A 19,722-nucleotide genomic window follows, 5' to 3' on the forward strand; every position below is an offset into this window, starting at 1 on the left:
CCTCAAAGTGATTTGCCACCAAAAAGGGCGTTGGGCTCGGTTCAGGCTTTTTAGTAACAACGACACAGGGACCTGCTTTCCATGCTTGTGTAGATCCCGCAGGGCCAGGCTGGCTCAGGCCCAGCTGAGTACCTGTTAGCTAAGCTTAGCTCACTCAAACCCTGCGCTGCTCTCCCCCATCCTGCGCTGTGCCCCCCTCACACCCACCTCCACTGAACTTGGGCTCAGCCAAGGAGGCCCCAGTGAGCTCCTGCTTGTCAAAACCCAGGGGCATTTCCTCGGGTCTCCATGTACCACCTCTCTGGAGTGTCACATAACCTTCTCCTTCTGGAAGCTCTCTCTCCTTTTTGCTTCTGAGAAGCTATACCATCCAGTTTGTCTCCTACTACCCTGACCCTCTTGGTCCCTGCTTTTCTGCTTCTGACGTTCACCAGGATTCTGACCACCGTCTTGTCTTGAAGACAACTACTCGTTGTCTATATATATATACTGGTTACATACATAAGTTCGTTCATTCGTTCATTCATTCATTCATTCATTCATTCGTGGGTACATTCACTTCACAGGTATTTAAGCTTGAACTGGGTGTTGGAGAACAGGTTTTCCCATCCCTCATGGTCTTACTGTCCTGGGTCTTACCGTAAGTCATGACATACATAACAAATCCATTATTTCTTCAGCTTTAAAGGGAACAATCAGGGTTGTAAAAACATATGGGATTGGGTGGGTGTGGTGGGATTCTTTCTGGACAGATGAGGGAGGACTGGAAAAAACCCGGACCTGAAGAGGGAACACGGCAGGAGCTGGGAAAGCGGAGGGAGCAGCATAGACGGGGCTCCGAGGCAGGGCTTTGCGTGCAGAGTGGTTGAGGAACTGAAAGAAGAAAGCGCCATGGGAGAAGGGTCTGAAGACCAGAGAGCGCCTCAGTCATGCAAACCCTTGGGGACCTTGGTTAGAGCTTCGATTTTATCCTAGACCACTGGGAACTACTGGAAGTTTAAAAGTAGAGGAGAGATCTGCCCAGATTTCATTATTAGAGCCCTTGGGAGAGATAGACCCCATTCCCACACTGATAGGCCCTAAGGGTGTAATTTTTGGTTCTTCCACACCGTGGCATCCTCACGCTGTGCCTCAGCACAAGGTTTGGTCTTAGGGAGTCCTCAGAAATGTGCACTTTCCAGCACGCTCTGGAATCCTTGAATGTTTTCCATTGCTGAACTTCTGCATGGAGAGGGGCGATGAATCAGACCTGCCATGCCCTTGGAGACCCAGAGCAGTGGTGGCTGAGCCCGTAGTGCATTGTGTAAAATGCCAGGGGCTCTTGGAGCCAGGGAGGACTTTTCCTCCTCCGAGTCAAGCACTAGGCTGAGAGGGCACGTGGGGCATTCCAGACAAGGGAAGTCGCTTGTGCAAAGTCTCGGCCACCTGGAGCTGGGACTAGTGAGCAGAGCAGCTAAAGCAGGAGTGTGGCACTGAGGTGAGGAGTGGCAGGACATGACGGGGAGAGCAGGGCTGGGAGAGACATGGAATGCCAGGTTTTGATCCTCTGGGTGCCAGGGAGCCATGGACAGGTCCTGAGCAGAGGAGTGGCTTGATGAACGGGATCTGAGAGGTGAGGGTCGATTGGAGGGGGCAATGCTATAAACTGGTTGGATCGAATGAATATTGCTGGGTAAAGCCTTGTCAATCCTACCCTCCTACACACACACAGTAAAATACTCTGTGCCCCTTTCTGTCCCCTGCCCTTGTGGGGTTATTCCCCCATTGGTTGGCTCACATGAGCTGCCCAGCACTGTTTCACTGCAGCACTGGGGTTTGGTTATACCCCAGGCTCCAGAGGGAAACAGGTCTGAGCTGAAGCATCACTCTGGCTCTGACTTGCTATGTGCCCCTTGACACATCCCTTAACCTCTCTCAGCCTCAGTTTCCTCATCTGTGAAATGGGGGTGATCATGGGGTTGTCGAGGATTAAGTGATGAAGTGAAGTCCTAAGCACTATCTCTGGGGCATTGGGATGGCCGGGTTATCTTTATATTCCTGTTGGTTGGTAACCAACGGCTCAGGGGCCAGTCCATGGCCTAATCTGCCCCTTGGGGAGTTCTTATCTGCAGCCATAAATCTGTAATCGGAACTGAAGACAAGATGTTCCCAGCAGCCCTGAAGGAGGCCTCTAGTGGGATCTGAGGGGTTTAGAAATGCTTTTAAATTTCCCCCAATGGGGTCTGGCGATGAGATCTAATTTGTCTCTTTAGCTCCAGCACTAAACACAAGGCTGGCCTATCATGGTTCTCATGAATACTAAACAAAACAATTTAAAATTTAAAAAAGTCATAGGCCTTGGGCATCATCTCGCCAGCACCTTCTTCCTATGGCTGAGGAATCTGGGGCCCAGAGAGGGATAGTGACTCATCTGAGGTCACCCAGCTTTTTAGAGGCAGGGCTTGGACCTGTTCATTTCTCTCTGGTTCAAATATTTATTGCAGTTCTTTTTTTTTTTAAGGATTTTATTGGGGAACAGTGTGTTTTTCCGGACCCATCAGCTCCAAGTCAAGTAGTTGTCTTTAATCTAATGATGGAGGGCACGGCTCCGTGGCCCATGCGGGGATCGAACCGGCAACCTTGGTGTTATGAGCACTGTGCTCTAACAACCTGAGCTAACTAGCCGCCCCTCAATTCTAATTTTTTAAATGCCGATAATTAAAATTTCAAGTCAACTGGGAGAGAGGTAATAATGGAATGGGCGTTTTGGGTGTAGGGGTTCCCCTCCTCGAGACAATTCCAGAGCATACTGGCTACAAAGGCCCTAAGGGTATCATCCAACCTCCCTAGTTTTTACATTTGGGGAAACTGAGGCCCAGAGAGAGGTAGTGGCTCACTCAGGGTCCCCAGAGAGTGGGAAGCAGAGGAGTCACAAGGCCCACTTTCGGTAAGGAGCAGTAGGTGGGTGGCTGTTCCCCACAGCCCACTGCCTCATGTTTAAAGAGAGTGAACTGGAGCGTGAACAATGGTTTCCTGAGGAAGTTTTGGTTTTGAATTGTGTCGAGGAGAAGGACCATTTCCAGAACTGTGCGTGCCCATGTGATGTCTGTGGAGTTGGGCCTGGCCCAGCTATTTCAGACTAAGCCACACAAGGTCCTATTTATAGGCTGATGCGATTAGATTAATGTGGTCAGGAGAGGCCTGTCTGCCTTCTGCCCAGCCCAGCTATGGCGGAGGAAGAGGCCCTCGTGGGTGATTCTGACCCATGGGTGAGTAGCAATGGATCTGGGGTGGTCCCTGAAGCCTGCTCGGAGGAGAGGCGCCGAGAGGCCTCAGGGGAAGTCCCAGGCCTGACTCCCAATTCAGCCATCAGCCAGGCCCTCTGCAGAGATGAAACCAGTCCCGATCCTATTCTCTCCGTTCTTAAAAATCCTCTGCTGTCTCAGACCAGCCCAGGGCTCCGAGCAGTTAGGCCCCTCCCTCACCTGCATGTCCAGGTCCCCACCCTCTCCAGTGCTTGCATTTCCCTGAACCTTTACTTTTGCTGTTCCCGCCACCTCACTTGCCCGTTCCCACTTCCCCAAAGACAAACCTCCATTCATCCTTCACAGCTCCGCTCAAATACTCCTCCTTGGTGGCTTGTCAGGCCCTGGGTGCTCCCTGCATTGCTCCCCATCTGCCCAGAGCCACTTGAGTGATTACCTGGATTCACATACGTCACCCACTGGGCCAGGAAGTCCTTGGGCACGACCTGACACAGAGGAAGAACAGGAGAAAGGCATTTATGGTTGAGCGCCTACTGTGGCCTTTCACCTTACATATTTGTTGAGATACCATCTGCATGCTGCTCTGCACAGTCGGTGTGTTTTAAAGGTGTGTAGCCGTGAGAGTAAGACTTCCAAGTCAGACAGCTCTAGATTCAGACTCTGCCCTGTACTTCCTAACAGTGCCGCCTTGGGCTGAACCTCGCTGAGCCTAAGTTTCCCCATCTGTAAAATGGGAATAATGTTACCTCTGGGTTTTGGGGAAGCATAGTCAACAAGACAAAGCTTATAAGTACTTAGGTCACCTGGTCCACATGAGCGTCTGTGTGCAATGTTGGTGTTATTTGCAGGTGGGGAAGCAGCCTCAGTCCAGGGAAGTGCCTCCTCCAGGGCCCTTACAGGGGCCAAGAAGAGAGATTAAGTCTTAGTCCCAGCCTCCAACTCCACCCTGTGTTCTCCTCCCTCTTAGCGCCCGGGGCCTATTCTGTTCTACAGACCAGGACAAGCTTTGTTTGGGGATTGTTTTTCCTAAGAAGTTTCCTCTGTGGTGCCACTGAATTACTCAGAACCCTGAGTCACCAGGAGGCTGGCAGCCAAGGAGGAGTGGCAGGGAGGAGAAAGGAATGGAGACAAGGAACAAGGAAGGGGTCCCAGTGCCAGCCCTGGCCCTCCCACTGCTTGATCGACTAGGTCTGACACATCCCCTGTCTTGCCTGGCCTCAGTTTCCTCCAAAAGTGAAAGGCGATGTTGGGCTTTGATGAGCGGTTTCCAGTCCAGGCTGAGTCTCAGAATCCCAGGTTCCCGGGCCCCACCCCAAACTATAGGCTCAGAGGCTGGGCATGGGGCCAGGGAACCCACGCTTTCTGACGCCCCCCTAGGTGATTCTATTATACACCTGGTCTGCAGAGGTGTCTGGAAACCATGCCGCTCCCGGCTGCTCCTGGCTGGGCTTCAGAGTGGCTTCTCAGCCTTTGCTCCATGGTCCCCACTGACTCATGGGGAGTCAGTTCTCTTGCTGAATGCTTGGGCAGAGTGGCGCATGGGATGTTCATGGGCTTTTTTTTTTTTTTTTAAACTCAGCCTAATTGAAATGCAATTTACATAAGTTGTCGAAGTAAATTTACATGTAATTTACATACATAGAATTGACCTGGTTTACTTACTTCAATGATTTTTAATAAATTTGCAGAGTTATGCCTTCATGTCCACAAACTAGTTTGAGAACATCTTCATCACCCCTAAAAGATGCCTGTGCCTGCTTGCTGGCCCTCTCCGCACCCACCCCGTAGCCCACCACGATTCTACTCTCTGCCTCTCTGAATGCCCAGGCGGTGTGCACCTCCCAGCTTTACCCCTTGCTGGCTGTGTGAGCTTGTGCAGATAATTGCCCCTCTCTGAGCCTTGGGTCTCTCCTCTGGAGGAGAAAGGATAGTCATATCCTCTTTATAGCTTATTGTTTTAATTTCATGAATGTGATAGAGTGTCTGATGCATAGTAAGATCTGGGGCTGTGGGAGCCTGGCATGCAGCACACGGGACATAGCACAGATACCCGGGCACAGCTTTAACAATACCAGCCAACCTTTTACAGATGCATTCTGTGCCAGGCCCTGGGCTAAGTGCCTTAAATGCACTCTCTCTTTTAATCCCCACCACAACTCTTATTAGGTGAGAGTTAATACCATTTCTATTTTATAGCTGGAGAAACGGAGGCATTGAGAAGGGAGGTAACTTTTCTCCGGTAACGGTGGGTAGGGTTGGGAGTCTGTCCCAGAGCCTCCTTAACCATTACAATACAGATGGCCACCATGGCGCGAGGGACACCGATCATGGACTCAGGACAAGGTTGATGGCACACACTTTCAAGGTATAGGACCTGATACAGTGGGCATGGGATTCAAAAGATGGTGTGTAGTACAGAGTGCGTCATGCAACAGATGCGACATGGTGCATGGAGCACGATACAAGGTGTAACTGACATGGGCCACAGTACATGGTACTTGCATCAGGGTACACACATAGGGCAAGGTGTGGGGAACACAGGGTGTGGCGTGTGTGATGCTGGGCATGGTACAAAGTATATGATGTGGGGACATGGCACCCAGTGTATAAAGGTTCAGCAGAGGGGCCCAGGGGACCCTTTTCATGTCAGTGCCTGGGGCGCCAGCATGCAGTGGCGGGAGCCAATTTTCTCCTCTCACAAAGGCCAGCCTGTGTTTTGCCACCTCCTCCCTGTCTCTGTGGGTGCCAAAGAGTGGGCGTGTCCCAGAGGAGTGGGACCCAGAGTATCCCCCAGTCCCCCATAGCTCAGACAGGGGTCAAGGCTTGGGGCCAAGTCCATAGCTCAGGAAGAGCCTGCCAGGCCCCCAAATCCTGTCTCTCAGAGGCAGCTGTAAGCGCCAGCATTGGCCGGCCTGAGCCAGGTCATTTTCCTGTAAAGCCAGCCTCCTTCCTGCTTCCCTCCCTGGCTGCCCCGCTGGCTGGCTGTGAGCGGCTGCATTCCAGTGCTTGGAGGAGAGAGAGCTTAGGGGACAGAGAGTCAGGGGCCGCAGGGGTGGGGGTGCAGGGAGGAGGCAGCAGTAAGCCGGCTGGCAGTTCCTGAGTCCTCCTGGCCCTGATACTCCCTTATCTTGTCTCATCTGCACAAGAGCCCCCGATTGCCTCATGAGACTGAGGCTCAGAGAGGCCAAGAGCTTGCCCTAGGTCACACAGAGTCAGAGGCAGCGCTGAGGCTAGACCCCACCTCTCCTGGAGGCAGGAATTGAGGATGTGTAGAGGTAAGGTTAGACAGCACAGAGGCTGTTGTTGGGGGGGTCGGCAGGTGATGAGGCTGCAAGAGCACGGGGCACCAGATCACAGAGGGCCTCAGGTGCCAAGCGTCTGTCAGTCTGCCCTGGGGGCCATAGAAGGGTCTTCAGTGGGGAATGATGCAAATGCTGGATAATGGGAGAGTTGAAAGGAGTGAGGAAGCTGGTGCGGTGGGGGCCCCAAACCAGGACTGTGGGGGTGGGAAGTGAGTGCGAAGTAGGAGTGGGTGGGTTTGAGCATCTCAGCTCTGGCCTCAGCCCTTGTATACTATCCTGGTGGGTGATTCTGGTTGGGCCCTGCTGCTGAGAGTGTCCCTGAGGGCTCTGGAAGCCCCCAGAGGGACAGGCACCTGGAAGGTGATGCTGGTGACTGGTGTCTGGAGGGAGGTGTGAGGCCAGGAGCACACCTGGGGAGGGAAGACAGCACCGTTCTGAAGCCCTACCGCATGCCAGGCACTGTATTTGGTTGTCAGAAAAGTTATGAAGTATTTTTTTTGTTTTTCATTGCAAAAATGCGTCCTGACTTTTCCGACAACCCAATAGTTTTATGTGCTGGATTGTGGTTAATTCTTCCAGCTGGTTATGATTGTCCTCTGAGCTGGGAAAGGAACAAAAGCATTCCACTCCCATACTTCTGTTTATGCTTAAGAGGGGCAAGTACTTTAAACAAACCTATTAAATTAAAAGGATTAGTAGCAATAAAAATATCTTTGACTCTCTGGATGTTCTACTGTAGTTAAGAGTTTGAGATAACTTGCAAAGCATCTCCAATCATGCTATAGCATCTGGAGTTTTTCCATAACTGATTTTTACTAGTATCAAGTTCTGGCAAGACTGTGACATAGTCAGACAATTCCATACCCAGGCACACAGGCTTAGAGAGGTGGAGTCACTTACCCAGGGAGTAGGTGGCAGGTCCAGGAACAGATGGTGACTCTGGAGACCTTGTTCTTTTGGGTGGAGGCAGACCCAACAAGAGGCATCATCAGGAGAGACTTGTGGAGGGGGTGGAGGTAAGGTGGACTCCTTAGGTGCTGGCCCGAGGCCCTCTCCTGAAATGCCTCCCCATCCCTGGCACCAGCCACTACCCTGGGTCTCTGGGCCTTGGCTGGGACCCTCCAGCTATCCCCTGCTTTGGCTGCAGGGATAGAGTGGTGGGTATAGGGGCCAGTGAGCTGTATGTGTGCAGGGCCTGGACACATGCTGGGGCTCGTCTTTGGATGTTATGGTAATTGAGCACTTGCTGTGTGCCAAGCACATGCCTGATGCCCGATGCCTGATGCCTGGGCTCCTTCAGTCCTCCCAGGCACCCCACAAGGTAGGGACCCACACCCCATTCTACAGAGAAGGAAAGTGAAGTGCCACTCGCCCAGTTCCCTCCCCCCCCACCCATGGTAGGGATTGCGCTCTGTCCAAAATCACCCCAGATATTCCTTGTATTCTCTTGGCCTTGAGGTCATGCACCCCTCACCCTGTCGGTCACTCTCCGCATGCTGAGCTCATGGGCCTCAGCTCCTGCTCCTGGCGGGAGGAAACAGACATTTCTGAACATCTGTTTCATGCCAGGCATGGTCCTAGGATCTTCCACATTTATGGTCTCATGCAATCCTTTCCATTTGCTTTCGAGAAAGGCATTTTTACCCCAGTTTTATACATAAGGAACTGGAGCCTCAGAGAGATAGCAACTTGCCTAAGTACCCAGCTAACAAGAATCATAGCTTCCTTTATAGGTGCATACTGTCTGCCCAGCCCTGTGTAAAGTCCCAAACATATATTTACCTCACTAAATTCCCATAACAACCCTAGGAAGAGGGTATTATAATCCCCATGTTATGGGTGAGGAAATGGGGGCTCAGAGAGCAGAAGCGACCTGCTCAAACCACAAGTAGGAAGTGGTGGGTCAGGAATTTAAACCCAGATTTTCCTGGCCGGAGCGCTTTCCACAGTCATGCACATCGCTTTTCTCCCTCCTGAAAGCCCTTCACTCTGTGGAGCAGGGAGCTGCTCCCCACGGGCTCCCGATCTCCCTGTCTCAATGGGGCATCCTAGGCCCTGCCTTCCCGGGAGGTTTGCAGACCGAGAACTGTCCCACCTTCTGCTGGTCCGGCGGCCTCAGCGCCTGCAGGTGGGCTTCTGTGTCCTGCTGCTGATTTGTTTGTGCCTGGACTCCCCTATCAGCAGGCTGAGGGGTACCACAGGAGCTAGGATGTGGTTGTTTGCAGCTATTTACAGCCAAGCTGCTGGCCCACCAAGCCTCCCAGTACCAGCTCCTCCCCCAGGGAAGGGGAGACAGACTGTGAAGTGGGCCCTGGCAGGAAGAGTGCTGGCCTTGCACCCATGGCCAAATCTGGCAGCTTCCAGGGCACAGGGTCAGGAAGTGGCGGGGCCTGGCCCCCTCTGAATGTCCTGCCTTGGCTCCCAGCTGTAGGTGTGGTTGCCTCCAGATGCTGGGAAAGGACCAGTGGCTTTTGTCCCTGGGATAGTTGGCCTCCCGGAGGTGGCTTCAGCCCAACCCCACTGGCCATCTCCCCAGCAGCTGTCCACACCCAGGATAGGCTGGGCCAACACAGAGATCCAGCTGGCCTTAGAGTGAGCCTGTCATGTCATGGGAGATAGGCCTCCGCTCGGGCCTGGTCGCCAAGAGACCTGGGGCCTAGGCCTGCTCTGCCAGGTACTCGCTATTGGCTCTGAGAAGTCACTCTTGTTTTCGGTGTCATCATCTACAAAGAGAGGATGGACTAATGAGCATGGCTGCTAATGAGTCCTGCTCTGAGCAATGCACCCCAACAGTCTCGCCCCAGAGCGCCCAGCAGTCCTGCAACTGGACATCACTATCCCTATTTACAAATGAGTCACCCAAGGCTCAGGTGGGGCAGTAACTTGCTCCAGGTGACACAGCCCAGACCCGAACTCAAGAATGTCACTGTGGCGTCTGTAACCTTTCTCCTGCTCCACTCTTCTCACGTGGTATGCAGATGCTGAATGAAAGCCTCTGCAAAGAAACCAGATAGTTCAAGAAGGGTGTTAACTCTGGGGGAGGTCTTACTGTGTGTCAGGCCTTGGGCCTTCTCACTGCCTCGTGAGCTAGGTATAATTCTCCCCATTTTATAGATAAGGAAGCTGTGTCACTTCAAGGAACGGAGTCTCCCAAATTCTAAAACACGCATTCTTCCGAGTCCACAGGGGCGCTCCAGACCTCCCTGCGGCCCTGTCCAGTTTCACTGAGTTTTATGACTTGCTTCTTTGTTTACTGACCATTGTCCCAATTAGCAAAATCCTGGGCCAGAGGGGCGGGTGTTCCCAGGAGGACCCAGGGGACAGCAGTGAACCAGAAAGCAAACAAGCTCCGAGAGGCCTCCGGTGAGTGGCCAGCTGCCGGGAAATAAAAAACAGCCACATTTGGGGTGAAGAGAAAAGAACAGGGCGGTGTCTTCCAGCCCCGGCCAAGGCCTTTTGTACACTGTGGCCAGGGGCGGAGGGTGAGGCCGCCGCCTCCAGGCTCTGGTAGCTGCTCTGGGACACCCAGAGAGACATGGAGACTAGGCTAAGGTCACAGAGGAGGCAGGGCCGAAGCTCGCGGTGGTCCTGGGTCCAACTACAGGGGGGGAATCGTGGGCTGTACAGCTTCTTCCTGTGGCAGACACTGAAAAGCTGCCTACTGTGTGCGTGGCACTGGGCAGGAGCCAGGAACACCCAAGACCAGTGGCTAAAGGCACCTCTGAGGTCCAGAGAAGGACAGGGTTGAGGACATGCTCACATAGCGAGTGGCGGCAGAGCCAGGCTGCCCCCGACGTCAAAGAAACCACGCCTGACCTGAGGGCCCATGAGGGGCATAGAATGTAGGTGTCACAGCCCATCCTCCACTCAGTGGCCACAGCCTGAGGCTCTCCCTACGACATACCTTTGTTCTGGATACTCACGCAGATGTGCGGAGGGCTAGAGGGCTTTCCTGGTACAGCCTCCTGCCCTGGCCTGGGAGGTGTGGTGGGGACGGCTGCCCCAGAGACTGCCGGCTGCCAGGCTTGGTTTGGGCTTGGCTGATTTAGCAACTGCAACCCTTTACCTGGAAAGGACGCTGTTGCTCCCTGCCCAGGCTGGATGGTGCCAGGAGGCCCTGCTCCATCTCCCCAGACAGAGCTTGGGGACTAGAGCCAGCCATGCTTGTGTTTGAATCTCCGCAATGCCTCTTTCCAGCTGAGTGGCCCTGAGCAAGTGACCGAACCTTTCTGAGTCTGTTTTCCCATCTGTAAAATGGGAATCTTACTGCCTGTTTCCCCTGGTTGCTATGAGGAGACTCAGTCTTGGACCTCCCTCTCCTTTCCTCCTTCTTTTCTCTCAGAGATGTCTGGGCCCAGAGGAGAGGTGGCCTGGTAATGGCAACGCCCCTTTTCATAGGACAGGCGCTGGACTGTCAGATTCAGACGTACCTGTACCGGTGACCTGGTCCAGTACCATTTTACAGATAGGAACATTGAGGCTCAGAGACATGTAGGTTCTGGATGTGGCTGCACAGCCTGTTTCTGGGAATGCTGGAGCTGGAAACAGCAGAGGGACCTATCTCATCTTTTGCAATGGAGACCCTGAGGCCCAGAGAGGGGCAGTGACTTGCCCCGAATCACCCAGGAAGTCAGCGGCAGAGCCAGGCCTAGCAGTGGGGCCTCTTCCTTTCTACCTAGGTATCTTTCTTTTGCACCCAAATCCCCCATCCTCCTAAACTCATACGTCCTCTTCCAGGCAGCGGGCAGCATAAGACCATGTTGCCCCCATCACAGACTCCACACATCACTACCACGTAGTGAGAGTTTCCAGGCTGTGGGCTCCCGGAGCGCAGAGGCCAGGGCCCACTCACCAGGTCTCCAGTGCCAAGGGCCCAGGCTCCAGAGCTACTCGACTGTGGCAGGCAAAGCTGCAAGGCCTTTGTGATCATTAACCTGAGGGCCAGGGACCCTGGGCTGGTTGTCAGACCCCTGGGCCTGAGGCCAAGCCCTCTGTAAATCATCAAGTGGGGAGATCAGGGCCACGCTGCTCCAGGAAGGGACGAAGGGACCGCTGAGCCGGGCCAGCCGCCAGCTCGATTCACTCTGGGGGCTGGGATGGCAAGGACATTTCTTTTTCCTACCTGTTTGGATTTTCCAAATTGTCTAATGAGCAGGCATCCCTATATATTTTGAAAAGGAATTATTTCTAGATCAGTGTTTCATTAGAAAACATCAACTGCATTGGATACATACTTGTAAATACTTTCAAAGCCTACAGCAAGTTTGTTTGTTTTTTCTCAGTAAGTGTATTGAGGTGTAATTTACATACCATAACAATTCACCCATTATAAGCATACAGTGCTCTGACTTTTAGTAGATTTTTCAGCTGTGCGATCATCCCCATAATCCAGTGTCAGAATGTTTTCATCACCCTAAAATGTGACCTCCTGCTGACTGCAGTGATCTAGATGCTCATTGCAGCCTCAGGCCCTCATGACTGTGTTGGGGTGTTTGGGGGTTGGGGGAGAATTCTCCCTTTTCATCTCTTTCAAGCAAACCGCCCTGACAGTTTGGCATTTGTCCTCCTTGACTTTTTAAGGATGTATGCAAAAACAGACACCCTTATTTAAAAAAAGGGGAGAGGAGTCGTACTGCAGTTGAACAATTTGCTTTTTTTGCCCTTGGACATCTCTCCATGCTTGAGTGCCTACTATGTGCCAGGCACATTCAGATCTCGCTCATTGTGTTTTCACAGCTGCAGAGTGGTCCATTGTATGGCATTTCCATAATTTATTTCACCAGGACATTTGGGTCCTTTCCAGTTTTCCTCAAACAATGCTTCAGTGAACATCCTTGCACATATATTTTTGTGTTCCTTTGTCAGTAATTCTGAAGAAAGTGGATCTGTCGTTGCCTTGTGTGTTTCGAATTTGGATAATCAAATTGCTATCCAGAGAGATGAAGCCGGTTTATGCTTCCATCAGAGCATATGACAACTGTGGGGTGTTTATAATCACCCAAATGCCTAGAGACAGGGAAGAGCTGTCTGACTTGAGGCCGGAGCTGGCTCACTGCAGGGTCCGTGGGCCCAGGACTAGACACACAGCCCTGAGAACTTGGCCTCTCTCTGTGGCTCCCCACAGACACCGGTGTAAAGTTCAGACTCTTTAGTGTCGCACCCGGGCCCTGTGACTCCTGCCGCCCTCTCCAGCCTCATCTCCTTTTCCCCTGTGTTTCAGGCTGGACCCCTCATTATTCGCTGCTTGTTGTTTGTTTCCTTGCCCTTCGTACATGCTGTTCCCTCCCTGAAAATGCCTTTTCTTCTTAATTTCCCTCTTCCTTGTCTTCAACGCCCTGGTCACAAGTTCCTTTCTCCACGAAGTCTTCTTATAATCCTTACACCCTGAATCATCTGTGTGTGTTCCCTTAGCCCTTTATCTGTCTCACAGGCCCCATTAAGTAGAAGGAAGTTGTGGAGGGTGGAGGGCCAACTTGAGACTGATTAGATAGAAACTGGGGCTCCAGGAGGGGCTGGAGCAGGGGACCATAGCTGTGTGGAAAGGGGACAGGAGTTCTCATTTACCTGATTGCTGGCCAGGCCGTTTTCATACACACACAGACCGATTCAGTCCGCAGCAACTACTATACCCATTGAGTAGATGAGATGAGGAGACAGGCACAGAAAAGGAAAGGAACTTGCACACAGTGGTGGTGGGAGTCAGAGACAGGTCTCCAACTCCCCATTTCTCTTTCCTGATGTCCCACCAGGCTGTTGGGAGAGTGGGAGGTCTGGGATGCAAAGAGAACTTGGAAATAGATGAGTTGGGTCCTGCAGGGTGGTGGGAGGGAGGAGAGAGGGATTGGTGGCACCGGGATGTCTGAGGCGTCCTTCTCCTAACCCAGTGACTATGCCTCAAGCGTGGGAGGGTGGAGGAATGGGAAGGGGCCTGGGAGGGGGGAAAAGACGGAAAACCTTGTCTTGGGGGGGGGGGGCAGTAGATAGCACCCAGAACTGAAAAACAAAACAAAACGCCCAAACCCAAAACAAAAACAACAGCTACAAGAAGCAACAGGACTTGTTATTTAAGACATGAAGGTAAACCCTGGAATCAGCAGCAAAAGGGGGGTCGATAGAAGTGGTTGCCCCTGGGGAGAAGCAAGTGGGGGTTGAGAGGGAACAACTCTGTGCAAATATGTGACTTTAAGCTTTGATAAAAAATAAGTTTTTTAAAAATAAGGTAAGAAGGGCTGTCTTGAGTCAAGTAGAACCTGCAGTCGCAGGAGTGGAGAGGTTTGCCGGCCCCTCCCTAACTTCTGTTTGCTCTGGGATCTGGTCTGTCCCTAGCTAGTGGGAGTTGGGCCACCCAGACTACCTGGGTGCAAATCTTGGCTGCACCCTTTCCTGGTGGTGTGCAGGTTGCTTGGCTATTCTTGGCAGTTTTCCCCCTCTGTAAAATGGGCCTGCCGATTTACCCACTCTGTAAAGGATGTCATGATGTGTCAACCTTCAAATGAGGTGTGGTGAGCCTGCAATAAATCCTGGAGCTGTTAGGTGCGGCGTGGGGAGGGGTCTTGCGCAGGTCTCCCAGGAGGCTGAGCTGGGCGCCCTGCCATTCGTGAATTCTCCCACTTAAGTGTCCAGAGTTAGCGCCTGCTGTATGCCAGGCCCTGTGCTTGGTCTCTGCCCTGGAGCTGGGGTGAAGGGGTGGCCGCGCCCAGTCGGTTCGGTCTGATGGGAACCCCGATGTCTCCAAAATCCAGGCCAGATCCCCGCCCCTCCCGGGCCCCACGGGGGCCCAACCCTGCCCCGCGCCCTCCCTGCAGGGCGGTCCCGGCTTGGATGGGATGGGCGTGCGGCTACTTAAAGTGAGCAAGCGACCCAAAGGCGGCGGCCGCTGACTGGGTCTTCTGCTGCCATCGTCGCCATGGCTGCGCACCGCTCTGCGCCCGCCCTGCTCGGCGCGCTGATCCTGGCGCTGTGCGTGCTGTCGCCGCCGGCCCGAGCGGCCACCGCGTCGCGGGGGGCGGCCCAGGCACCCGCGCCCCAGGGGCGGGTGTCCGAGGCGCGGGTGAGTGCCCAGGGGGACCGGGGCTCTCAGAGTAACTCTCTATTGTAAGTTCTTGCAGATACAGCGCTAGGAAAAGGGGAGTAATTCAGGTCTAGAATGGAAAAACTGTTTTGTTGCTTTGTAAGTATGTCTTGCTGCTTCCGGGGCTCCTGCTGATGGGGGTGGGAGCCTCGGGGACCTGGCTGTTACCCTCCCTAGAGGCTAACCTCACCTTGGCCGGATTTCTTTTCCCTCGCTGCCTTTTGGTTTCTTATCCATCCCTGCCGCCTGATTTCTCCTGCTCCTCGTCTAATTTCTCCTTCCCGCCACCTGATTTATCTTCTTCCCTCCTTACTTCTTCCATTTCAGATTCTTCTTTCTCATCTGATAGCTCTTTCCCTCGCCAATATTTTCTCTCTCTGTTTTGTGTGATGTCACCTCTGCTTGCGTGTTGTCATTACTATTATTTATTCTCCGCTCTGTGACAGCTGCTCTGCCCTGCCTGGTTTCTCCGCTTCTCTCCTGTTTCCCTTTTGTGTTTCAACACCCCTCTGCCCTCCGGCCAGGTGACCTGTGCATTTTGCTTCCTGCCCTTTGGCCTCAGGCTGACCGTCTCACTCTGCTCCATCCCTAGCCCCGTGCATGTCTGATGGCCTTTCCCCCGTTCCTGACCACCTCATCTCCAACAGGCTCCTGCAGACCCTGGCTGCATCCTCTCTGCCTTTTCTAAGAAATGGAATTTGGGGGTGGGGTGTTGGGGGGCAGGAGGGAGGAGGCAGACAGCGCAGGAGGCCCCTTGGGCTAAATCATTTAGGTCCTTCTTGGGGGTGTGATAGGGACGTGGATGGTCATGGGAGAGCTTCCCGTTTCCAAAGAGCAAAAGCAAACAGGCTGTGTGACCTTGGGCCAAGTCCCCTCCCCGCTTTGGGCCTCAGTTTCCCTATCTGCAGAATGGGTTGGATGATGAGCTCTCCGAAGACCCTTCTAGTTCTCAGAGCCACTGAGAATGCTGGAAGGGAACACGCTGAGCTCCTGGGGACCCCCAGGTTTACCACTGCCATCTGAGGGGCTCTCTCCATGGCCCCAGAACTCATGCTCTTGGAGCTTGGGGCAATCCCTGCTATGCCATTTTCTAGCTGGGGGTCCTTGGCAGAGTCACTTTGCCTCTCCGTGCCTCAGCTGTCCCATATAATTGGCACTAAGGAGGGAAGGAGAAGGGAGGTCAAGCCCTTTGTCCCCCCATCACTGATTAGGAGAACTGATTAGGAGAGAGAGGCTCTGGCCAAGGACAGGGTTTGGAGCCTAAACTCTCCCCCCTGTTTGCTCGCTCATCAAGACAGGGTTTGTAGAAGGGATTAGACTTGCCTCGGGGGGTTGGGAGAGTGAGAGGCTCAAGTGGGGTGCTCTTGGTGCTGGAAACCGCCCTCCCTCATGCCCGGGGTCTCTCCCCGCCAGGGCCCCTGCCCCTGCTCAGGCCCCACCCTGTCTCTTCCAGCCCGGCAGCATGGTTGTGGAACACCCTGAGTTCCTCAAGGCAGGAAAGGAGGCTGGTCTGCAGATCTGGCGCATCGAGAAGTTCGACCTGGTACCTGTGCCCCCCAACCTTTACGGAAACTTCTACACAGGTGACGCCTATGTCATCCTGAAGACAGTGCAGCTGAGGAATGGGAACCTGCAGTATGACCTCCACTACTGGCTGGGTGAGGCTGGCCCCCCCCACCCCAAACCCCACCCCCATAAAGCACAGACCCTTGAGGCATGGTGGGGGGGGGCGGGGGAGGAGGGAATGGGAGCTAAGTGACTTCTGAGCATCAAGTATGTACCAGGCCCTTGGCTAGTGGTTATGTGTCCCCAAACTCTAGAGCCAGCCTGCCCAAGTTCAGACCCCTGCCCTGCCCTTTGGCAAGTCACTTAGCGCCTCTGTAAAGTGGACATGATGGTAGTAGTGCCACTGTACCTCAAAGGGGTATTGTGAGGGTTAAACAAGTTAGTGTAGCACTCAGAATCGGGGGTGACTTGGGGATCCTGGACCTGCTCCACAGCTTCCCTTACCCATCTTCAGCCATGCCTCAGTTTACCTTCAGAGTCAGGAGCCTGGAGTCCCTGCCACAGCTCTGCAGTGTGACTCTGTAAGTCCTGTCTCCCTCACGGGGCCTCAGTCTCCTAATCTGTGAATTGAGCCAATGCTCCCAGGCTTGACATCGTGCTCAGGAGGGCTGAGAGTGAGTGCAGGGGAATGAGTAGGAGAGGCGAGGGTAGGGGAACATGTCAGAGCTGAGATGACTTAGACACCATGGAGTCCAGCCCCCATCTCCCCCATCATGTAGATGGATTGACTGAGGGGCTTGCCCAGTTTGAACAGTCAGGCCTGCTCAGTGCTGCGGGCTCCAGAGTCCTCCACGGGAGGCTGGGAGTACTCTCCGGAAGCCAGGCTTATGCTGCTCTAATGTCACCCAGGCAATGAGTGTAGCCAGGACGAGAGTGGGGCGGCCGCCATCTTCACCGTGCAGCTGGATGACTACCTGAATGGTCGGGCTGTGCAGCACCGCGAGGTCCAGGGCTTCGAGTCAGCCACCTTCCTCGGCTACTTCAAGTCTGGCATCAAATACCAGGTGGGTCCTGGGCGGCAGGGACAAACGCACCAATGGCGGGACTCATTCAGGTCCACCCATCAGTCAGCCTTGTGGGGTGACGTCTGCACACAGGTCAGAGCTCAGCCTTTGGAGCTGGCCAGCCCTGGGTTTGACTCCTGGACCGTTCTTAGCTGTGTGACCTTGGAGAAATCACATTCCCTCTGTGAGCCTCTAGTTCCTTATCTTAAAATGGAGAAAAGGAAATTCCCCATCATCTCACAGGATTGTCTTCCTGGCCCCAGTAGCAAGGTGTGGGCTGTGGGTGGAAACCTAGCCCCTCGCTTGCCTGGGGCTTGGGTCTAATCCTGTTCCTGCGCCCCTTAGTTCTTTGGCCCTGCTGACAGAGGGCCCGTGTTAGGTATTTGGAAGGGCACCCTCAAATCACATTCTTCTTTCTGTTCGTTAGAAGACTCCCGCTTGAACTTGAACTCTGAAGAGTCTGACCCAACACAGACCCAACACAGAGCCTCCCTCAGCCCCCAGCTAGGTGGGGCTGAGCCAAGCCAAGCTAGGAGCCCTGAGAAACTGTGCCCTAATATGCTGTGTGACTTCTGGCAAGCCGCTTGGCCTCCCTGAGCCTCCCTTTCCCCTCCGGTAACATGAGAGCCAGTTGTACCTGCCCTTCAGGGCTGGGGAGAGGATTTGGTAAAGGTGTAGCTGGGAAATGCCTTGCACAGGGCTTGGCTTGGAAGGGCTCAGGAAAAGCTGTAGTCTTGCAAAGCTGGGGTTCTCTTTGGTCAGGATAGGGAGAGGATCACCAGCTTTGAAGTCAGATGGGCCTTAATGTCAGAATCCAAATCTCTTATTTTATGAGATAGAGGAGAAACTGAGGCACAGAGAGGTTAAACAACTGGCTCAGGGTCACACAGCAAGTCAGTCCCAGAGTAAGACCAGAGCCCAGATCTCCTGACTCCCAGCAGTCTTTCCACTACACCAACCTGCCTCTCACGCCCCGTCTGTGCCACTGATGTGTTGTGTGACTTTATAGAAGTCATTGTCCCTCTCTGGACTTCAGGGTCCTCCGTGTCAACAGGGTGGTGACCCTGTCTGCCCAAGTGAGGCACAGGGAATTGGATGATGGGAACATGTTGGTGAGACTAAGGTAGCAAAGGGGGCAGGGTGTGTCCTGGGAACAGGGCCTCAGCCCTGGGCTGGGCTGAGCTGGGCTGGAGTCCCTGGAGCCTACCAGCGCCCCATGTCTGCCGGTTCACTGGTGCTCACAGCTGCTACTGCTGAGCTGTCCAGCTCTACCTTCTACCCACAAGCCCCTTCTGGGGCCTTGGTACCTTGACGAAGGAGAGGTAAGAAGGTTGGGACCCAGGCCACTGACCTGGAGAAAGACCAGGCTTTTTTACAGCTCCTGGAACATGGAGTGGAGAGAGCACTTGACCGGGAGCCAGAGAGTTTGAGGTTCTGGTCCCCAGGCCACCCTTCTAACTGCTTTGAGACTTTGGGCCAGCTGTGTGCCTCTGGGTGTGTGCTCTCACACATTCCCCATTTGTCATTCATTCAGCAAACATTTATCAATTATATAATAATTGTGCCTGCTTATTGTTGCTGTGTGGACAAGTTAAGCAACTTGCACAGCTGGTAAGTGATGGAGCTGAGATTCAAACCTCGCTGTTAAGGGCTAGCGTGGAGCTGGTTCAGAGTGGCCATTTCCAGGCCCCCTGGTCTCTGATCTTAACTCAGATAGGGCCTAGGAATCTGCATGTTTAGCAAGCCTCCTCCACCCTCCCGGGATTTTTCCAGGGTGTTCTTGGACCAAACTCAGGAATGGTCCAGGGGGCAGGTTCCCAACGTGGGCCTGGGTTTGGAACATCGTTCTTGGAAGACCCTGGTTCCTGGTGGAAATGTGAGGTCCAAAGCCGGTCCTATTTTCTACCTTCTGCCAAGTCCTCCGGCTGCCCCCGCACTTGGCTAGCCCAGCCCAAGGTTCTGGCCTGGCGCCCTTATCAATTATAGATCTCCAAGGAGCAGAGCTTGTTCCGCAAGACTTGTTTCTGTGAAAGCCTGCACCTCGGAGCCAATTCTGTCCTCGGTTATGAGAAGGGGCAGGGAGGGGACAGGTGATACTGGAGAGGGCTGTCACATTTGGAGGTCTGCAACCTCCAAATCCTTCCAAAGGCGCTGCACCCTTCAGAATCCGTTGACCCCTTCCCTCGCCCCCCTCCTCCTTATTTCCTCCTTGACTCACAGACAGAACCCTAGAGACCCCTTGGGGCTGCGTTATTTGAAACCCTTTATTCAAACAGTCTGGGCTGGGCTGATCCACTATGGGAAGAACAACAACACGCACGGAATCGCACGGAATCGCTTGAACCCTTCCCATCCTCCTTCCAATTTCGTAGATAAAGGAACCCTGTGTTTAGAGGGTGGAGGGGATCAACCCCAATCACTATGTTTTTCTTTGTTTTATAAACAATGTAACATTTAAAAACATATGAATCTTTAAAAAAATTTTTCCTTCTTCTGACTACAAGAGTGATACAAGCTTATTGTGAAATGTCAAA

The 19,722-nt window shown here is 53.4% G+C and overlaps 1 protein-coding gene across 1 annotated transcript in view; it reads left to right on the forward strand.

Annotated features, from left to right (window-relative positions):
* The first annotated feature begins 14,401 nt into the window (after positions 1 to 14,401).
* The window catches only part of GSN (gelsolin), a 31,977-nt gene continuing 26,656 nt past the window's right edge, over positions 14,402 to 19,722 (forward strand). The window contains exons 1-3 of the mRNA XM_019648239.1: positions 14,402 to 14,597; positions 16,072 to 16,276; positions 17,034 to 17,188. Of these exons, the coding sequence (XP_019503784.1) occupies positions 14,454 to 14,597; positions 16,072 to 16,276; positions 17,034 to 17,188 (504 nt within the window). The 5' untranslated portion in view covers positions 14,402 to 14,453. The remainder of the gene's footprint in view (positions 14,598 to 16,071; positions 16,277 to 17,033; positions 17,189 to 19,722) is intronic.

The sequence above is a fragment of the Hipposideros armiger genome, unplaced genomic scaffold (assembly GCF_001890085.2).
Source record: "Hipposideros armiger isolate ML-2016 unplaced genomic scaffold, ASM189008v1 scaffold_123, whole genome shotgun sequence".
Taxonomy (NCBI): domain Eukaryota; kingdom Metazoa; phylum Chordata; class Mammalia; order Chiroptera; family Hipposideridae; genus Hipposideros; species Hipposideros armiger.